Source organism: Choristoneura fumiferana, chromosome 7 (assembly GCF_025370935.1).
Source record: "Choristoneura fumiferana chromosome 7, NRCan_CFum_1, whole genome shotgun sequence".
Classification (NCBI taxonomy): Eukaryota; Metazoa; Arthropoda; class Insecta; order Lepidoptera; family Tortricidae; genus Choristoneura; species Choristoneura fumiferana.
Window position 1 is genome coordinate 9,467,295 of NC_133478.1, and position 23,329 is coordinate 9,490,623.

The 23,329-nt window shown below is 35.7% G+C and overlaps 1 protein-coding gene across 1 annotated transcript in view; it reads right to left on the reverse strand.

Moving 5' to 3' along the window:
* The window catches only part of LOC141429678 (uncharacterized), a 264,174-nt gene that overhangs the window by 159,858 nt on the left and 80,987 nt on the right, over positions 1–23,329 (reverse strand). Inside the window, 2 exon segments of the mRNA XM_074090108.1 lie at positions 17,203–17,302; positions 19,235–22,030. Coding sequence (XP_073946209.1) covers positions 17,203–17,302; positions 19,235–21,967 — 2,833 coding nt within the window. The 5' untranslated portion in view covers positions 21,968–22,030.

A 23,329-nucleotide genomic window follows, 5' to 3' on the forward strand; every position in this document is an offset into this window, starting at 1 on the left:
GCTCGCAAGCCGTTGCAAATAACCTACCAAGCGCGAGCGAGAGGTTCGAAACATGAAAATGAAATGAAATGAAAATGAAAAATGAAAATGAAAATGAAAATGAAAATGAAAATGAAAAATGAAAAATGAAAAATGAAAATGAAATATCTTTATTTAATCAACAATGATTGATGACGACCAGATGCCTAGGGTTAGAGAACCTGACTATTACGAAGCTTGAGGTCCCGGGTTCGATTCCCGTGTCGAGGCAGATATTGTATGAAATACGAATGTTTATTCTGGGTCTTGGGTGTTTAATATGTATAAGTATATATCTATCTATACCCACTAGCACAAACCTTACCGAAACATCGCTGCAATGTTGATCTAGCTCACAATATCAACGTTGCCAACGAACCTTGCCAGAAAGTTGCCAAAACATACATTATCAAGGAGTTTGAATGCCACATATGCAATGTTGCCGCATCTTGCAGCAACCTTGCAAATAAAACGTTACAAAATAAATGTTGCCTAAAAGTGCCATATCAAACTTACTGTAAGTTATTTTATAACGTTATTGTAACTTTGCATGCTTAACAATTTGAAAGTTGCAAACGCAATCTTACTGCAATGTTTCAAGCGTAACGTTATAATAGAAACGTTTTTGTAACGTTTCACATCATAGTTACCTTAATATATATGTGCAACTTTGCTACAAGGTTAGTTTTACTACATTACTTCTGTTAAGTTGTCTAAAGCTTTAAAATGAAACATTTTAAACGTTACAACGGTAAAGTTCCTGCAGCTTACAATTCTGTCGTTAAATCAACGTTGCCAAGGAAACTTCCAAGTAAGCTACCACAACTTAAAATTGAAACGTTTTTGAACATTACTTGAGCAATGTTTTTGCAAAGTAGCGTGACAAATGTACCTATAAGTTACTTGCGCAATATTGTTGTAACTTTGCATGTTAAATATTTTGAAAGTTCCAACCGCAATCATGCAGCAACCTTTGAAATATAATGTTATATTTAAAAGTTACAGTAACCTACCGCCAAATAGTTAGTTAATTTACATATGCAACTTTGCTGCAAAGTTATTTGTTACATTATTCATGTTAAGTTGCCCTAAGCTTTAAATTGCAACCTTTAAAACGTTACAACGATGATGTTCCTGCAACGCGAAACTCTGGCGTTTAATGTACGGTGCCAAAAAAACTTCCACGTAAGCTATCATAACTTAAAATTGTAACGTTTTCGAACATTACTTGAGCAATGTTTTTGCAATGTAGCGTGACAAATGTACCTATAAGTTACTTGCGCAATATTGTTGTAACTTTGCATGTTAAATATTTTGAAAGTTCCAACCGCAATCATGCAGCAACCTTTGAAATATAATGTTATATTTAAAAGTTACAGTAACCTACCGCCAAATGGTTAGTGAAATTTACATATGCAACTTTGCTGCAAAGTTAGTTTTGTTACATTATTCATGTTAAGTTGCCCTAAGCTTTAAATTGCAACCTTTTAAAACGTTACAACGATGATGTTCCTGCAACGCTAAATTCTGGCGTTTAATGTACGGTGCCAAAAAACTTCCACGTAAGCTACCACAACTTAAAATTGTAACGTTTTCGAACATTACTTGAGCAATGTTTTTGCAATGTAGCGTGACAAATGTACCTATAAGTTACTTGCGCAATATTGTTGTAACTTTGCATGTTAAATATTTTGAAAGTTCCAACCGCAATCATGCAGCAACCTTTGAAATATAATGTTATATTTAAAAGTTACAGTAACCTACCGCCAAATGGTTAGTGAAATTTACATATGCAACTTTGCTGCAAAGTTAGTTTTGTTACATTATTCATGTTAAGTTGCCCTAAGCTTTAAATTGAAACATTTAAAAACATTATAACGATGATGTTCCTGCAACGTTAAATTCTGGCGTTTAATGTACGTTGTCAAAAAAACTTCCACGTAAGCTACCGCAGCTTGATTTTTTATTTTTTCAGACATGCATGACTTGTGCATTGTTACAGAAAAGTAGCGTGATTAATGTACCTATAAGTTACTTGTGTAATATTGTTGTAACATTGCTCGTTTAATATTTTGAAACTTACAACCGCAATCATACAGCAACGTTTTAAATACTTACCTGTTTTAAAAAAAACATTTTACAACCACCCGACACTCAGGTCTTGACATACTGAACAGAAAGGTTGAATACGCTATTTTTCTCTAAGGCCATTTTAAACCTACTCAACAATGAATAAGGTTGAAAATTCTACATATACATGAAATGTACTTCTAAACTTTTTCGTAAGTAACTGGTTGGCGATTTCGGGAACAAAAAGCAGGACAAAAGTATTGTATAGATACAATTGCTATTGTATGTACCTAGGTCAAAGTCAAAGAACATAGTCACTAAACTCGGCCGTCTAGACAGAGCAACGATGAGGTGCGCTGCGTACAACCAATCGAGGTTGTTACAAATGAAATCTACGTAGGTACTTACCTACATATTTTATTTTAACTTGTTAGCCTTAAAACTTAAGAGTTCCACTATCCAGCTCCTGGCTCTATCATTAAACCCTCGTTACTAAGCGTAACGTACCTACCTACCTAAGCGGCATGGGACTTGTCAAAAAAAGAATCTAATGAGCCCAAAGTCGAAGGTTTAGTAAGTACTAGTAAGTAGCCGTTGAAGAGTTCCACTATCCAGCTCCTGGCTCCATCATCAGATCAGCTCGATGGTACCATATTATTGCGTTGTCATCAGAACTACGCATAACTGCAAAGTTTCAAATCGATACGACAATACGGTATTTGACAACTCCTGAATTTGCCATAAGTAGGTATCTTTAATATTATTATGAAAATATAGATGTATATACAGTGTTTAGCGAAGAGAACTTATATCGGTTGAAAATTGGATTTATAGTGTTTTTTTGAAAAATCAATATACCTGTCCTTCTCAAACGCTTTCCTCTATGCAACAAGTATGGCGCTACTGGCGTGTGACGTCACATGCCAGTATGTCTTTCTCTGTCTAATCTTGAATTTCAAAGCTTTATAACTTTGTTATTTGTTAAGGTATAGCTTAATATTTTTTTCTCTATTCGATAACAGGCATTGTGTAGTTTTAATTTATACTTAAAATATATACAAAATAGTCAAATACCGTATTAGAAGTAGGTTAAAATTTACTTGCAAGATTTGATTACAATACCTAGTACCTACATGTAGTTAGTTATATTACAAACTATTACAAAGTAATGTACTTAGGTAGTTAAACTCCTTCTACACGGTCGGGACCAACCGCCGACCATCGCGTCCTTGGTCGGGTCAACCAATTTTTGCATTCGTTCTACACGGTCGGTGGTACCACGGATAGGGTTGCCAACTTTTTTTTACAAGTAATAGTATAGTAGTAATTGTAGGTCTGAGAAGAGAAATAAACAGTATTTTAGAATAACTTAACCATAAAAATTTCATTTTTAAAACAAGCTTTTTTTTGCTGACTGTCTGTACTTTTTGTTGACTGTACTTGCATTGTCACTCAAACTACATTATAATTGCATACCTACCAAATTTCAAGTCGATGCTATTAACCGTTGAAGAGTTCCATCCTGCGGAGACGATCCTGGCTGGACTACCAGGATGCCACTACTAAATTATTGTATTGTCACGTGATTTACATAAGTATGCCAAATTTGAAGTCAATCCGACTACTGGAAGTTCTTCGAATTTAACTTGCAAGATTTGACTACAGACAGACACAACGGGACAGGTGAAACTAAAACTAAATAAATGCTTATAAAAATACAAACATTGGAACATAGAACCTCCTCCTTTTTTGAAGTCGGTTAAAAAATGGACAGTATTTTCTTCTTTTAATGTTTTAAGGATAAATATATGGGTACTTCTCGCACAAGTTATCAATTTAGTATCATTTTTAAAAGCCTCATAAATCTCGTCAGAATCAAAACTAAAACTAAGATAAATTAACAGATACGTTCTGAAACACCGCTATTGTAACTATGCGGCACTGACTTAGTGTGATGCTGAAACAGTATTTTGCATGCTTTAGTTCAACAGTAAAAAGTATTTTAATAGTGAAAAACAGTTAATTACTGTTTTTAACAGTATAGTTGGCAACCCTAACCACGGACACAGCCCAAGGCCTGTCGCGAGGGATGCGCTCGCGCGCGACCCCAAGGCCATTGACATCAACCAAATATCGGTCGGGTCAACCGATTCCTACACTGTCCGTCCATTTTTAAATTAACCCGACCAAGGACACGATATGATCGGCGGTTGGTCCCTAGTAACAAGTTACAACAGGTGAAGCTAATAAGAGCGTGTTTAAAAGTATATCTATCTATACCTAGTGCCATCCACGAGGACGCATGATTTTTGTCAAAATTAGACATTAATGACATTGTAATAAGAACCACGGCACGCGTCATCGTGAATGAATCTACCTATACCATTTGTGTTTGCAATCTATAATCTCTAGGTAGGTACAATCTATAGAGAGGCGGCGGAGAGGAGTACGTTACAATCTTTAAGACTTCGGTTTTAGTGCGTATAATAATGACGAAATTAATAATAATTTCTTAAAGACAAGCGGTAGCTACGTAGGTATTCGCAATTTTTCGCGGCTTTGTAGGCGCGAAGCGCGGCGCTGGATGTTAAATTATTATAGATTAACCGTTAGTTTCGGTTTCGGTTACGGATATTGTATTTTTAAGGAAGTAAAAGTAAAATACAAATAGGAATAAATAGAATACAATAAAAAATTACAAAAAAAAAACAAATAAGACCTATAGGTACCTACAAACTATAAGGCTTAAACACCTAAGTACTCGTATAATTTTGTATTTTTATTGTATTTTGCACAATAAAGAGTTTGCTTTCTAATAGGAATGTAGATGACTTGACTTTAATTTTATTGTATTAGTTAATATACAATAGATGCAGAAGTCGCCGGCTGTTCTGTCGGCTCGGCAGGGCAAAAAAAAACCTGTCACAACATGTCGCATTTTGACTCCGCCCCTATCCGAAACTATCAGAAACTTTTATACTTATCGGATTCGGTTACGGCTACGGATAGTTTTTTATTTCGGATATCCGATAGTTTCGGTTACGGATACGGAGCTTCATAACATCCCAGAGACCCTACTAACTACGAAGTGCATAATTCGAACTTCATTTCGTGCCGTTCCGCTCACGCTAATATGATTTGACACGAGAGTGAGAGGGACGATACGATACGAACTTCGATTTTCGAATTTCGGAGTAGCGCCCCTGATCTATATTATACATACAATGTAGGTAGGTACCTACTCAATCTATAGCGAGCGTGGCGCGACACTCGTGTCACACAAACAGCTGTGTGCGCGTGCTGTCGGTCCGTCATCCACGTACGCGTGATTTTAATTATATAATACGTATTGTAATAAAATCCAAAAACTATTAAGTACTTACTAAATATATCTAGACACAGCCTGTCAAGCCAAGTTCGAGCTAACAGAACTGGCGAGCAGCACCGTGTGTAATTTTGATTTATTCTGTGATCCAATATATATATATATATACCCCAATGCACCTTATTAAAAAACAGTCAAGTGCGAGTTGGACTCGAGCACCGAGGGTTCCGTACAATTTTTACCATTTTTTTTTATTACCATTGCTCTAACGAAAAGTAATAGTTAAACTGTACTGAAGGACAAACTTATAACTTTACCGTTGGAAAACTGTTGTCCTGATGCATCACCACCATAGGTCGCAGTTAGTATATCAATCAAGTACAAATAAGTTTATAATCACAAAAAGTATTTTTTTGTGATGTAGTTACCTAACTACAAATTAACGGTTTTCAAACTTTTTTTATTGGTTGTGCTATAAGAGCTAACATTATAATCATACCAAATTAAAGTTTCTAACCCGTTATTGATTTCTACGTGTCGATATGTAGGTTGATCAAGTTTTAAAAGCCTAACAAAAGCCGTACGGGCGGGCCGGACGCAGTCAGTCAAATTTGGCCAGCCCGCGGCCGGACAAGAGATAAAAGAGATTAAAAATCCTGAACAGTGTCCGGCTAACGGAATTGTCCGATACGAGAACATGGAAATAACTCTGTAAACTAACAAAACATAAGTCAGTTTTTTTTGTACTCGTAATCTGTTAGAGTTAATTCATTGAGTACTAAATGAGCATCTCTAGTCTAATGGTTTTTTTCTCGATCGATCGATTGTTTTTTGGACGTAATATCTCCGAATTTCGAATTCGAATTCGATCTGGCAAGTTGGCAAACCCATACTTTTGTGGCACAGCACTATGCGTCCGCACAAGACTACCAAGCTACGCCCCGCACTATTGCCTGCGGGGGGGGAATGAAGGAAGGGCGGAGAGGTGCCGGCGCTCACGCTCACGCCGCGGCGAGCGCCGCCAGTTGCCGAGTCCTCGTCCGCGCGGAACGCACGCTGCTCTCACTGTCTGCTCGCAACTATCAACTCTCGTGCCCGCTCGCTATCAACTAACTCCATCCATAAATCCGTTTCTAATCTTGCAACTAAATTACTAACCGCTGTACATGTCTTTATCAAAATTTCTCTGTAATGTAACGAACTTTAACAGTTTTCATTCCGACTCGCTAACTACTTCTATATATACTCCCGGCCCGGATAATACGCCAGCCAGCAGCCATTTTGATTTGTTTACCGACCGTGTGGCGTGTTTGCGTGCGTGCGTGTGGCGTACGCCTGCCTAATATTTTTACAATAAAGAAGTGTTATGAAAAGAAGATCAAAATAATGGAGAAACCAGAAAAAGATGTAAGTTAAATTATTACTAAATGCTTATTACTAACGACATCGACATGGCTTTGTGCCTGCCTAGTTGAATTGAAAATAGTATTTTGAACATGCAAGCTATAGATTTGACAATAGATCATATATTCCCATGCTACAGTTATGTTCTGTTGTTTATTTTATAAGCATGTTTTATTTTGGTGTTTTAGTTGTATCGATCAATCATGTACCGGCAAGTTCAGTCTAATTTGAATTAAACATTCTAAACTCAAAATGCACCTTTTTCACTATAACTGCTATTTTAAAAGCACCTCGAGATAGCATATAAAACTACAGGGATTGCTTTTTTACGATAAATGACGATAAAATAGCTGTTTTAGCAAAACAAAAGTTCATTTTGAGGTAAGAATGTGATTGGCGCGCGAGACCAATCATTTATCTAAGTTTTAGTAGTTCTGAATAAACAAGTCACAGAAAAAAAAGTGACGAAATACTAACAAAATGGCTGAAGTTCAAAAATTATATTTCGCTAGGTTGTGTAAGGAAATCATATTACCTAGTTTGCGTCTCACTCTTGTGTTGATACAAGCTTTTATTTTTAATTTATTTTTAACCTAAGTACTTCAATTAAGTAAATTCAGGTTTTTTTATGTAATAAATAGGAGGGGACAAACGAGCGGACAGTTCACCTGATGTTAATTGATTACCGTCGTCCATAGACATCCGCAGCACCATCAGGATATCAGACGCGTTGCCGGCCTTAGGTGTGTATGAAAGTAGTTATTTTATGAAACTGCTGCGGTTATTAACATGTTGGCTGCCATGAGCATCAACAGTGGCACCAGTGGAATCAAAATATTGTAAAGTTAAAATTAAATGCAACCACATAAATAAATAATTTCATCTCAATATTCATTTCACCTACACAGATATTTGGTTAAAACTGTTTTGTAGTAGAGAAGTTCATATTACCTACAGTGCTAATACTTCAGGTTTTAACAACATTTGGATACTATTAATCTCATAATTTGCGTAGCTATATACTATTTATAAATATTTTTGATATGCACATAGAAATATTGACAATAAATAACTGCAGAAGGTAACAGGTAGTTTGATCATGTGATTAAAATAGAAGACAGAATGATGTAGTTAAATGTTTTAATTGATGATGTGGTCAAACCATTTATAATTAATATGGATGAGTATGAACTAAATTGTTCGGAAATTGAATCTTTTATGTTGTTTTCAGAAGCCGTATTCTGTTATTATATTCTCATATGAGAATAATGAATATGTAAGCGTCTGTCCAAGAAACTGGTTAAATGAAGACAAAAAGACATGTCTTTGGGCAAATAAAAATTTTTTTAGAGTAAAGCCAAATCAACAACACCAACAACACCACCAGAAGCTGATTGGATAACTTATTGACATTCGCATAATAGGACATTGTAAGTATGAGACTACATGAATTTACATGTAATTCACTACAAAATAAAATGTAATATCAATAAATTCAAGGAAAATTAGTGTGAATCACAAAATCTTTTGTTTCTTTTCAGCTCCAAAACGTGCAGTCACTCACCGTTTTATGCTACAGTTAATATATGCTGCTGTTTTCCGAAGTAAGTGATTTTTAAAAATTGATGTTGGGTATTTATTTATTTTATGGGTTTTTAGAAGGCACACTGTATTATGCTAATAAGGTAACTTGACTGTAGCAGGTTTCCAAACTGAAATTGTTTTTTTAAAAGCTTTTATATAACTTGTAATGTACATACAGCCGAGTTCATAAACTTGTAAGCAAAAATTTTATCAAAAATATCTGAACTCGACTATATGTACATATGTTGTCTGGGTGTGGAATCTTGGAAGCTTAATTTGACCCACTTCCAGTAATCGGATTGACTTGAAATTTAGCATACATATGTAAATCTGGTGACAATACAATAATCTGGCAGTGACATCCTGGTGGTCCGGCCAGGATTGTCTCCGCATCACGGAACTCTTCAACGGTTAATGGCAACAACTTCAAACTTGGTATAGATATGTAGATTGGATGACAACGCAAGTACAGTCAACAGAAAGTACAATAAGCAAAAAAAGCTAGTATAAAAATGTTTTTTTTATGATTAGGTTACTTTACTTTACTCTTATTTATCTAGTGGTTAAGGAGAAGGCACATCATAAATTGTGATTCATAATGCATGTGTTAATTAACAATTTTAGGTAGGTGTTCTGATATGTAACCTTGATAATTTGGTTTGATTGCAACATATTTTTAGTGATCTTTTTATAGTAGGTACATTGTCTTAAGGGCGGTAAATAAGGAATAACGAACGAGAGTATGAGTCGATGTTCGTAATTCTAGTACCGCCCGTGCGACATACAATGTTTTTCATCACATTTGCGAGTAAAATTGTATATTTGTAAAAGAAAAACTAATTTTAAAAATTGCCGAAACCGCTAGCTGCACTCTTGGCAGCGCTCTGCAGCATGTGCATGGCGTGCGTGAGCAGCGCGCGCACGGAGCAGCAGCACATCATGCAGGAAAAAACTCATTTACCGACCTTGGGCTTCATGACATGAAAATTAGTACGGGCAATGATTCATTTCATTTACCGACCACGGGTTTCATGAAAAGCACATTAAGGTCGTGGGTTTTATTTGGGGGGCTGCAACCAAGGTAGCCTGCATGTTACGACACTGGTTACGAGCAAGTGTGATGAAAATATTTTTATTTATTTATGTTATTCTAGTGATCTTAATTGTACATGCATGTGCACATTACTGGTGCCGTTAATAATGTGTTCTTAAGGTAAGAAAATGTTTTTTTTTCTCAAACATGCTCGGAAATATTCGCATTACTTCGAAAAAATAAACCGCGAAGTTTAAATACTGTTATAAACCGCTGAACCGAATTAGATGAAATTTGGTATGGAGATAGTTTGAGATCCTGGAAAGGGCATAGGATAGTTTTTATCCCGGAAAATTGCATAGCCGCGGCAGACGGAATTTTGATGTTTAATTTCCCGACAATGTTTGAGAAAAGCATTAAATACCTAAGCGTGAAAAGAGATTGCCAGCCTCGTATCCCTTTATCTACTTGGCCGACAATCCCTACTTTCCCGGCCTCTGCAATAATGTACTATTTTTGGTTGTTAGCTAACTTGAAGGAAGCATTTGCTGTGGAAAAACCTAGGCAGACGGCGTCATCTTCGTCAGACAAAAGAAAAATTACCAAAAACAAAAAGTATCGATCACCTCCATCACTCCCTATGAAACCAATTGAAGAGGAATTGAACGAAATACATGCGGGTAATGCTATTTTCAATAATTTGGTAACAAAGTGGTTGATATTAATAAACCAGAACTTATGGCGTTACATTAAAGCACTAACAATTATTCGTTTTTTTTTTTAGATACAGTGACATCTGAAAGCAGTATGGAGTGTGGAAGACCTGACACTAAATGACATCAGTAAGGATGAAGACAGTGACATGGAAAATAAGATATGATCTGGAAATAGCACAACTGATGGCGTAATTCAGGATAAGAAAAAAATAGTCCGTGAAAATAACATAATCGAACCTGGTCAAAATCTCTGTAAACTGTTATAAATTCTGCAAATTTTTTCGTTGTTATTGTGGATTGTGTGAATCATTCATCATTTTTTTTTTTTACTTTGTAGCTACCTACAGAATGTTTCTTGAGTCAGCAATATTATAAACGTTCCGATTCTTGCAGAATGTTCTTTACCTCTGCCTCTTTAGGTATTTTATGGGAAGACGTTTTTGTTTTTAACAAAATAGGAAAGTTTTCTATTGTATTTAAATTACTATATGAAAAATAGCAAAGCTAATCTCACCAACATTCATTATAATTGCGTAAGATTGTATGTATGTTTGTTTGTTACCTACCATTTCGTCTTAATCGTTGAACCGATTTAGGTGAAATTCGGTATACAGATGGTACAAGATAGGACATAGAATCCTAGTTTTTATCCCGGAAAATGGCATAGTTCCTGCGGGATAGCAATAAACGGATTCTACGTGAACGGAGTCGCGGGCAACAGTTAGTTACTGAATAATTGAAACCAATATTGATGTTTTCGATATTTTAATTAGAATTAAGTTTAGACCGTATACTAAAAAAATTGCAATTTATTAAATGACTTCCTAAAGCGTGCATTATAAAGAACCTATTTTCCTTCTGTCCATTCCTATATTGAACAGACTGTATGTAATACACACATGTTTTACTTATGATTCAGACAATTCAAAATAACAACGGAAAAATTTGCAGAATTTATAACATAGTTTACAGAGATTTTGTCCAGGTTCGATTCCCGGTTATGTATGAGATTTAAATCAAAAAATTGAATGTCATTTTTATTTAGGGGCTGTTTCACCATCCCTTGATTAGTGTTAACTGACAGTTAAATATGATGCCATCTACGTCTATTCGAACAAAACAAATAGAGACGGCATCATATTTAACCGTCAGATAACACTAATCAATGGATGGTGAAACAGCCCCTTAATCTAAAATGAAAGCCATGGTTCCTAAGGACAGGTTTCGCTATATCTCATAGTTTCTGATTTCTCCCAACTGACCCATTTGGATTGATCATCTGTATAGTCTACTGGTCTATACTATAGACCATGTTATGTGTTCATATCTTCACAATTAACTCAAGTTGATAAACCAATTTTGTCAGAGCAATTAAGTAATTGGGCTGTTTCATATTGTATAACTCATTCACTGCCACCGACGCATATATGCGTTTTTGGAACTTCCCCCAGTGCCGCTGTCAAAATTATTCATACATTTTGAACGCACATGTGCGTCGGTGGCACCTGTGGTCAGTCAAGTCAAGTCAGGTGGCAGTGAATGCGTTAATTCATTGACGTTTTAGTGGTAGTCTCTAGTCATAGTCATAATTTCTATTGCATACCTTGTAATTTTCTCTCTGTGTATGTGTTTTCTGTAACGCTTACTATTTCTGGTGTACAATAAAGTCTTTGTATTGTATTGTATAATACTTATGGACATGTTTGAGCAGTCAGTCCCTCAGTCATGGTACTGTTTTAAGAGATAATATATAGAAAATGCAAATGAGACGTTCGCACAACATGCTGGGCTATCTGAATCGCAGTGTGCATTTAGTATCACAAATCCCTTATACCTGTTGCAGCTCACAAGCCTGCTTGGCCTTTGGTTGTTTATATGTAATTTAATTATTGTGTTGTGGGTTTGAAGTGTTAAATAAACATGCACGTTAACGAAGTGGTTGCCTGTCGACGCTTTATTTTCGAATAGATTATTATATTGACATAATAATAATTTGCTTGCTTGATTTTGTTGTTTTGCATTGTGCTATAAGAATATTAATCAGCCCTCGTCTTTGCTCAACTCATAATTCTTTTGCCAAGGAATAACTGTATTTTGTATAAAATTACCCCTGTACCCTGTGTACTCAGTTAAGCTGTTAAACTTAAGAATATACTTACTTTAGTGACAGTAAAGCCCACAACCATATCGGGATATTTTTGCTTAATTGTAATAGTAAATCGTAAATTTTGTAATAAAAATAAGTATCTAATCTATCTTTTGTTTTTATTTATAAAGAAATTGAATGTTATTTTGGTAATTATTGTTGTTTGTTATTAATTCCTAATAACTATTTTTAATTCTTGTTACTTTTGTAGCTATGTCGAAACTAGTTTAAAATGTTGCTGCTGATAGTTTGTAATTTCAGATGTTATGTCCAGTGCAGAAAGTTGCACGTGTACAATTACTGTTAAGTTTGAGATGATTAGTGCACGTGTAAAATTACTGTAACTTTCATGTAAAATCATGTAAAATGGTTGAAATGTTAACTGTTGTTTAAATTTAATAGTTGAATAATTTTGTAATGTGCAGACCTATACAATTACCTACCAATTTTAGAATCGCAAGTCAAGCGATTCTTAAATTGGTTGGCACTTTGTATATGTCAGGACATTGCAAAATTATTCAGCTAATAACTTTTAGCAGCAGTTAACGTTTCAACGTCAAGTTTCATTGTCATTTTATACGAAAATTACAGTAATTGTACACGTGCAACCTAGTGCACTAATCATCTCAAACTTACAGTAATTGTACATTTGCAACCTTTCTGCACTGAACATCTGAAGCTTGCAGTAACTTTCACGTGCAACATTCTGCAGTATTTACCTGAAACTTACAACAATAATACCAAAGTAACTTTCTGTAGGATCCTTTAGTAACGTTAAGTAACATTTATTTGAATCTTACAAATAACATAGAACTGGAACGTTTAAGGATGTTTCAAAATAATGTTACTGGCAGTACTTACCTGAAACTTACAATAATAATACCAAAGTAACTTTCTGTAAAATCCTTTAGCAACGTTATGTAACATTCATTTGAATATTACAAATAATATGGAACTGCAAGATTTAAGGATGTTTCAAAATAATGTTACTGCAACTTCACCAAGTACCTTAAAACCAAAACTTACCAGCAACGTCGCTACACAAGTTAAAGAAATGTTCATTTTAACGTTGCAGAAACCTTTCATTACAAACATACTTGCAGCTTAACAAAGTAACTTTCGTTTAAAAGTTGCAGAAAGTTTGCCACACAACTTTACTTAAGTTCTAAATACTCCTTACTGAAACTTATATAAGCAATGTTGCGAAAAAGGCTTACAAAGTGGGTACTTTCAAGCTTTCTACAACTTTTCTGCAACATTGAGAAAAAGTTGAAAGTGAAACTTATCGTAACTTTCTCCAGAGATCTTCCTGCGAGGTTGTTTTGTGGAGTTGCAATAATCGTTCAGATAAAAGTTACTGTAACATTCTTATGGAAGTTTCAAGAACCTTCAATTTGAAACTTACTTTATGATACCTGTTATGGATATTGAAACTTCCCAAAGAAATGTTTCAAAAATACCTTAGAAAGTGGGTACTTTCAAGCTTGCAACAACGTTTCTACAACGTTGCCTGAAGGTTGAAAGTGAAACTTACTTCAACGTTCTCCATATATCTTTCTGCAAGGTACTTTCATGAAGTTACAATAATCGTTCATTTGAAAGTTACTATAACTTCTCGCTAGAAGTTCTAGGAAACTTTAATTCAAAACTTACTTTTACGTTATCTTTGAATGTTATTGCAACTTGCAAATGAAACGTTTCAAAAATACCTTAGAAAGTGGGTACTTTCAAGCTTGCAACAACGTTTCTACAACGTTGCCTGAAGGTTGAAAGTGAAACTTACTTCAACGTTCTCCATATATCTTTCTGCAAGGTACTTTCATGAAGTTACAATAATCGTTCATTTGAAAGTTACTATAACTTCTCGCTAGAAGTTCTAGGAAACTTTAATTCGAAACTTACTTTTACGTTATCTTTGAATGTTACTGCAACTTGCAAATGAAACGTTTCAAAAATACCTTAGAAAGTGGGTACTTTCAAGGTTGCAACAAAATTTCTACAACATTGCAACAATGTTACAACCTTGCAAATGTAACTTGCAAGCTTCCAAATGCAACGTTAGTTAACATTTAGGCAATGTTACCTTGCTCAGTGGGTATAATTATATTTATCCGTTGCTTAGTACCCATAACACAAGCTTTGCTAAGCTTACTTTGGGACTAGGTCAATTGGTGTGAATTGTCCCGTGATATTTATTTATTTATTTATAATGATTCCACTACTTACTCAGTACTCACTATTGACATTTGGACTTACTGCTACTATGTCTGTAAACTTGAAAGTTCGAATTTAGTGACATATTCATTTGATAGGAACTTGTTTAAAAAGTGATAGACTACTTATTTGGCTGATGATACTATGGATATTAGGCAACGGATAAACATACTAGATAAATACATATTAAACATCCAAGACCCGAGAGCAAACATTCGTATTATTCATACAAATATCTGCCCCGGCCGGGAATCGAACCCGGGACTTCAAGCTTCGTAGTCAGGTTCACTAACCACTTGGCCATCCGGTCGTCATATCTACAATAATAAACATCTCATCATTTATAATATTGGCAGGATAGAATAGAATAGGATTAGTAGGATGAGATAGGATAAGTTAATTTTTAAGCCAGTGCCGTTGCATCTTAAACAAATGACGATTATTCTACAAATTTTATACAGCCGTCGTCGTCGCCGCATTGTTATGTTAATGTTTATCTCACGTACAATTGGTTAAACAACGTTATCCGATGAGTGCATAACATGTGAGATTACATTAATGACAGTTATAATTTCCTAGTGGAATTGCCATTTTGGGCTAAGATCCTGCATCGACATCCGCGCCTGGCTCTATGCCAACTCGTCATATTTCGACTTCGGCTGTTTCCTTCCAAACATCGTAAGTTATCAAAAGATATACTCTGAAACCAACCTTATGTAGAACGAGACATAGTGGCTTTTGTTAAAACACAATTGGGGGGATATTCGTGGCAGGAGAAGTCAAATCAACTGACTTTGTGTTTGTACTCCCGGAGACATAAATGTCTCGCAATCTAATCACAGTACATAAATGTATCAGCGATGCTCTAATTGGGGACCGTTTAGATGACTTTTATCTTGTAGATAGGGTTGATGAAATCTGGCGCTTTAGGATGAGGATGTACATGTAGGTATATTTTATAGAAAAAACTTTTCGAATGTGGAAGGTAAAAGAAAACCTGCATTCTAACCTCCTTTGTCTCAAATAATACTTATCAATAACGTGGATTAAGATAAAAATAGAAAAAGATATTATAGTGATAATAATGGTTATAAGTACTATACAAGAAAAACTTTATAATATTAAACCAGTAAAGTTCAAATTAAGTAATTTTGTTTCCTAAGTTCCTGAAGGGTCGTGGAAAGAAAATTTATGATATTTAAAACTTCGGTGTAAAGCGCTTGAATAAGACTAAAAATTGTGGCGAGTTCGCAGCACTGTAGTTATAACACCGGTACCGACTCATTCACAGCTCAGCCACGAATATTTGAGACGAGCAGGCGAATTTTATAAGCTTGCTATTTCCTAAAAATGGTGCGATGAGCGTCTTGCAATGAATAGAGGATTCTCGTACCTACTATCGAACCAATTAAATCGTGATCTACTGAAGTTAGAACCTTTCCACAGGAAAAGTTAGTGACATCACATTGCTCGACAAGGGAATTCATTATGAAAATTACTGTGAGAACGCTCTATGGTGGGTCAGAACAGAAATCAAATGGTGCGTACGTTGGTACCTTACTCATAGGCCATAACTAACATACTATAAATAGATGCACTGGTACTAGACCTACCTAGACTCCTAGCTCCTACCTAGCTCCGAGCTACAGCTGTATTTAAGCTAAGGAAATGCCATTAAATGTTAATTAAGATAGCGGTGGTAAAAAAAGTCGGTGCCTTAACATATTTGCTTCCATTTTTCTATCCAACTAGTATGAAAAAATGTGTTTTTTTGTGAAATGTTTTGCTCTATAAATGTTGATCTCTAACTAATAGTCTCTACCACTTGAAGGTTGACTGGCAGAGATCCCATCAGGAATAAGTTCGCCTTTGTGATTTTCCTTGTACAATAACGAGTAAAAACAAACAAACAAAAAGTGAATAAGTATATAATTTAAGCAACCGACCCTACAATATATCCGACTAATTTATTTTGCTGTCGTTTCATATTAAATCATAACTGAAATAAATGGAGATGTCCTAATAATTAAATTATTACACAAAGAATTATGATGGTACACAAGATGATAACTGAATATATTCAGGCACAACCAACGTACCTAGTACAGTTCATTAAACTCGTGTCTTTTGTTTAGATACGAATAAATCAGCCAAGCGCGTGCCTGACCACGCATACCTAAGGGCCCAGTAAGGGCCCGCTTTGAAATTACTTTTTTTTTATTAGCTTATATTGTGTCCCACTGCTGGGCAAAAGCCTTCTCTTTTTTCTTCCACTCGTGTCTCTACTTGAAATTACTTAGAATTTTAAATTTCTTTAACACATTCAGTGCCAAAAACCCGCTGGGCGCGTTCTCTGTTCGTAGGCAGTTTTCGCTAAAAGCGGAAAAACGCTGCTACGTGCTGTTTGTGAATTATTAAAGCAAACTTTTGTAAAAGGTGACGAGTAGTTGACTATCATTAATTGTAACTAGAATTTACTAATTTATTGATCTATAGAAAACTGTAGGTTAGGCTAGGTTTGTTTTATAACAATTCTGAACAAAAAGTTATGACAAACGATACATTCTGATAAACCTTACACTCTGACTTTCAACAAAATTTTGCAAGCCGATATGGACCCCTACGCCTAAGACCAATCTGTAGATAATGTCAAATTAAAAAGAGAGATCAATGTTATAGTACGTATAATTACCTGGATGTGGGTGCGAATGCTGGTGTTCGACGGGCGGCTGCATGGACGACAGTGCCGACAGCGGCGTATAGCGCGCCTCGTCGTCACGGGAGCAACTCTCCTGCACAAACGTATTTACTTTAATAGGTGCACATGTTTGAGCTTCCGCTGCAAGTTACATGATGTTAATTAAACGGCTGAAAACCTTAAAGGAGTTTATTCAAATCGAGAGTAGAATCGATTTCACTATACTTTAGTGCTGTGCTCGATCTAAAAGTTACGAACGTCTTCGCCGATTAAATGTTGTACCGAGGTTCTAATTTGATAATTTAATACTGGCTGTTTTTGTGTATTGCGCATATTGGAATTGACTAGCACAAATTACGAGTTCACTAGAATTACTTATGCGTATATTCTTTGAAATAATTAGGGTATTTCAAAATAAATGGTGTTGGGTTTTCAGTATATTAATGAAACATCTTATTTTAGTTGGATCGCACGACTAGGTATGCAATTTATATTAAGTCATCATCATCGGCACTGGATTGCAACTCGGCACGAATTTTCAATCACACTATCTAACGTCCCAGTGCTGGTCACTCAAAGTCAAAGTTAAAATATCGTTATTCAATTTAGGCTATAACAAGCACGTATGATTATGAATGTCAAAAAAAAAACTACCACCGGTTCGGAAAAACCTCTGTTGAGAAAAATCCGGCAAAAAACTCAACGAGGTTCACTTTCCCAGTTGCCATCTTTATTATACCACTAGCAATACAGGAGACAGCATGGTCGGATCTATTGAGCGTTAATACATATGACAAACACTGGGATATTTATCTTGAATGACGCTTTGTTGATGTTTAAGCGGACAAACGGTGAAATCGACGACATTTTAATACATATATCGACTTAACATGTGTGTTTGGTGTGTACTTGATAGAAGTGCGTAAAAAAGGGATGAATTATTAATTTTGTCCATGAAAATGCTAGCGAGCTTTTCTATGAATTTAGGTGGTTGCAATATTTGTTCTTCCACGTGGAAACGGAGGGGGTATTAGATATAACGTCTATGTAAACTCCGTTTTTTTTAAACCTGAAGCCTATTATAAAAATATTCCATATTTTCTACAACGTCTTTATATACTTAAACTGATACATAACATTCAATTTGACCAAGAGTGTCATCGTAGGTAAGAACTAACGAACAGAGAGTGCATCGGCATTCGGCAAAGTAAAATGTTGTGTAATGAATAATGTATTTAAGTGCACGAATAGGCAAGGGAAAGGGACCACAAGTAGTGTTAAAACAATTTGTTTTATCTAGTCAAATTAGTCGTAATCAGAATAAATTATTATCATTATGTTCATTATCATCATCATCAGTCCATCAAAGTGACATTAAACATTAATCTTAGCCAGTCAACTGATTACTTATTTCACTCCTACTTTTTTTCTTTAACGCGTGTTAATTGCATGCGGTAAATGTGTTTGTTGTAATTGCTAAGCCTTGTTGCGTGATTATAGCTGTCTATAACGAGGATTAAAACTCAAGGATCGTAATTTAATCTAATTACGGAGCGGCAGTTAAGTGAGAAGCAAAATTGATATTTATCAGTCTGGATCCCGGCCGCTCCTGAGTGTTTAACATTACGTTAATAAGGTTTAACGCGTCAAACGATCTAATCTGCGTCAAGGGTAGAGCAACGGTTACTCCTTTCACGCGTAAATCGTTCTCGTTCGAATTGATCACTTCTTTCCAGTCGATACTCACCGTTTGCCACTTGCACAAAGGGTTTACTTTTCTTCGGTAGGATGAAGGATAATGTGCGGATGAGGTCCCGAGGCATGTTTACATAGAACTTACTTCATTACCGGGTATTAATGAGAGCCGAAGTGCCCGTGGGTGAGCCCTGCTTATTTACATGTGCCAATTTGCTGACTTTTAGCCGAAAGTTAATCTTTATTTGAGTTGGCTTGTAAAGATCAACAATCAGTACATGTGTAATATAAATAAGATGTGTAATGTATGTTGAAGCTTTTTATCGCTTACCTTGTCACAGTTTGCAGTTGCCGTCGTCTGGGTATGGCTCGTTGAAGAGATACGATATTGCATTCCAGATACGGTACAAAAACCTTCATGGTGATGTGTCGAATACACTCCGGTTATTGTGACGTCAGTATCTTGATTGACAATAACTTCCACCTTCTGCTTTTTATCCTTTGTCGGCGTTTCATCCTTCTCCTTTTTAGGCTCATCGTTTTTTACTTCCGACTTAACGCCGGAACCTGCCCCGTTTTTTGGCTTGTGAGAAAAAGACTCGTCACTACACGAATCAGATGTCGTGTCATCTTTGCTAGATTTTGGAGACCGTTTTTCATAACTGGCTGCCAGTATAGCGGTAGCATTTAAACTAGCCATGCGTTTTTGTACAACCATATCTTTTAAGTCCATCACGACTTCATTACGGTTGCGTTTCTTTTTAACGGGTACGCCCGCCGTTTTCTTCATTTTTGCCGGAGGTTTCTCTAAGTCAGATTTACTTGTCGATGCTTTAGGTGATGTTTTCTTTTTGTCTATATTTACGGTTTTCTTTTTGGAATCCAATTCGCTATCTTCACTGGAAGAGGTTGATGATTTGGGATCCCAGTATTTTCCAGCGCTTCTTATTCCAGGTACGCCACGCAAGGATCGTTGTGGCGGATTGTCATCTGAACTTTCTGAGCTGTCTTCCTTCTTCGTGTCTTTTTTACTATCATACTCGGACTCTGAAGTCGTCTCTACCTGATTCATTTCTTTTGCTTTAGGTTCTTTCTTTTTAACAGTTGCTACTTTAGATGTACTTGGTAAAACGGGCCTGTCAATAGTTTTCATCAAACCTAACTCCATATGGGTTCTGCTTTCATTCTCATACAGGCAATGAACTTTTGCGATTGCGTTCAGTGACGCCATTCTGTGTTTTTTCGGACCAGACCACATCGATAATAATTTAAGACGCCGCTTGCTAGGCTTTTCATTGCCTATCAAAATAGATTCATCTTTGAGATCAATTAGAGAATCTTTAGAAAGTTCTTTTAATTCCTTTGAAGGTGGTTTTTTAGCACCATCCGTGATCCTCTTATATTTTTTGGTTTTTGTCTTTTTGCTCTTAGGTGAATCTGACTCAGATGATTCTTTTGTATCATTATCATCATTAGATTCACTATGACTTTCGTCTGATGTTGCATAATGGAATGATTTCGTATTAAAAGCGAATTTAGAAGTATTGATATCTTCATCGGATAAACTACTTTTCTTTTGTTGTTTTTTGGATTTAACTGCTTTTTTGAGATTCGCAATATTTTTACTCACTTTTTCTTTTTCACTCCTATTTGCGGTCGGGTCTTGATCTAAAAATTTGATCGGACTAAAAGGTTTTCCGGTTATACTTGATTTTCGTGCAACCATCTTGTAAGATTTACTCACTATTGGTTTTGGTTTTTCTTCTAAATCCTTATCACTACTGTCAATAGGAGTCATAGTGATACTGGAAGCTGCATCAATGGGTGTTGTACTTATTTCTTCACTGCCTTTCTTAGCTTTTAATTGTTTTACCACTTCTTCAATAGGCCGATGAGGGGAATACTTTTTCTTCTCTACTTCGGTTTTTTTATCAATAATAGTTCCTTTTACTCTAGCTATTGGTCGAACTCGCCCTACATTCTTATTAACTGGACTGCGGAAGCCTGATAAAATACTTTTCGGAGAATCCACTTTCTCTGTGAATGTGTAAACATCTATTTCAGGACCTGCAGATACTAAAGTGTTCAAAGTACTTTTTTCTTTGTTGTTCTCTTCTGTCTTGGTTTCGCATTTCATTGATATAAATCTTTCAGATACACTGAGATTGCCTTTAGAATTTTTGCAACATTTTACGTCAATGTCTACTGTTCGAGGTGGTCGACTAGAAGTAAAAAATTTAGGAGGTCGTTCATTTTCAATCTTGGGCGACGTTTCGGTTAAATTTGTCCCAGAAACATTTGAAGTAATACTGGCCGAACTCGTATTGCAAACACTGTCTTTGTCGTCAGTTTTGTCAATAGATTTATCCTCATCCTCTTTTTCACCTACACATGGCGTATCCTTCAATTTGTTTTCCGTATTTTCGCTGTCTTTATTATCTGTAGCATCATTTTTATAATCTTCACTATCATTTTTGGGTTTATTTTCGGAATCACCAGGCTTTGTACTAGCCAAACTTTTCTTCTTCTGAATTGGACTCGTTTTCTTCAAAATTATTTTTGATTTATTTTGTTTTTGCAGTATTTTTTTTGGTACTCCAGAATTTATTTTGTATTTGATATTTTCGCCGTCATCTCCGTCCATTGAATGATTTAATTTAGATTTTGATGTAACTTTAGGCTTTTTAGGAGATTTTTTAGCCAAAACTTTCTTTATATTAGAAATAACAACTGCTTTAGGCGCAATTTTCTTTTCTTTAGGGTCTTTCTTAATTTTTTTGGATGGTGAATTGCTACGAGAGGTATTAGCCTTTGATGTCCCCGCTTTTGCGACCTCTGCAGTATCATTTTTGTCTGAATTAGAAGCTTCTGCTTCATCCTTTTTGTTCACAATATCTTCTGTCGATTTCTTGGCGTTCTTGGATACAGGTTTGGCAACCACATTCTTCCCCTTTTTGGGTGTTACGTTCTTTTTCTTTACTGGTTTAGTATTCGTACGGGCTTTGAATGTCGGCCTACTCACAACCCCCTTCTTAGACACAGTTTTAGAAGTTTGTGACCGCATTGTCCGATCGGGTCAGATGAGTTTCGTCGTCATTGATGAGTCGATTATACATGTGGTTACATCCTGAAACAAGAGAAAAATAGGTAAATAAATTATGTTTATTTTCAATTAAAATATGGACGGAATTATAAATAAGCAAGTAGACAGTAGTAGTATACAAGTCGCGCCTTGTTAAGAAACACCTCATTTAATTTTGCAAGGATTCTAATGGAGGCCAAATCCTACTATATCTCACTAATATAATAAATGCGAAAGTTTGTAAGTCTGTTTGTTTGTTTATTTGTTTGTTTGTTACTTCATCACGTCTAAGCCGCTGAAGCGATTTTGATAGAATTCGGTATACAGATAGTTTGAGTACATGAGAAGGACATCTATAGGGCAGTTTTTATCTCGAAAAACTGGATAGTTCCCGCGGCATAGCGGTAAACGAATTCTGCACGGAAGGAGTCGCGGGTAACGGCTAGTACTTAATAAATACAAAAATATCATCTAAATGATCTCTGGGCAGTACCCGAAGCCAAAGTTCCTATAACACTGGCAGCATTGCCCTATTCATGGTGATATTTTAGATTTCCACTAAGAAGCAAGCTGACCATTCCGCTGATACTATATCTATAAAAAATTAACTTAATAAGTATGAAAGAATATCTTGCCCCACACAACAGATGTCTGATGTAACGGGTCGGTTTTTTTAGTATTCAAATTTAATTTAAATAATAAAAAAACTAGCCAAGGGTATTTTTATTGAACTTGGTGGTAAATAAGGCGAGAAAATAACTAAAGCATTTTAACAGCTAAATGACAAATGCGCGCAGTAATTGAGAAATGCCGATAAAAATAAAGCTAACAACAAGCACATGCAGCAAAAAAGATAAATGGGCTACGAGCAGAATAATTCTTCTCAAAACAAACATCTGCCGATAAACATGTGCGCACTATCATATTAAGCGTGTTCACCACACACGAATCGGGGTTTTTGTGTGCGCCTGCGCCTATAGGACGCATTATACCTGCCGTCTCGCCACGCGCGGCCCGTCATTAGCTACAAAAAACGCTATCTTATCATCTGGCATGTGCTTACAAATTTAGGACCATTAGACATTAGTTACACCTTACACATTTCCATTAAAGCTCTTTCAAAATTCTAACAATATTTTATAACAATAACATTTGGTGAGTTTGTTTGTACAGCTCGATAATTTTAAAACTTTAATAAAAATTGTTCATTGCGCTGTAACATTGAGAATGATATGTCTACGAAGAAACAAAGCAGAAGGCAGTAAAAAAGCAATATCCAATGTTGACGCTGTCCGAGCGAAGCAGCGACGTGGCCAAACTATTCCAATAAAAGTTGAAAACGTT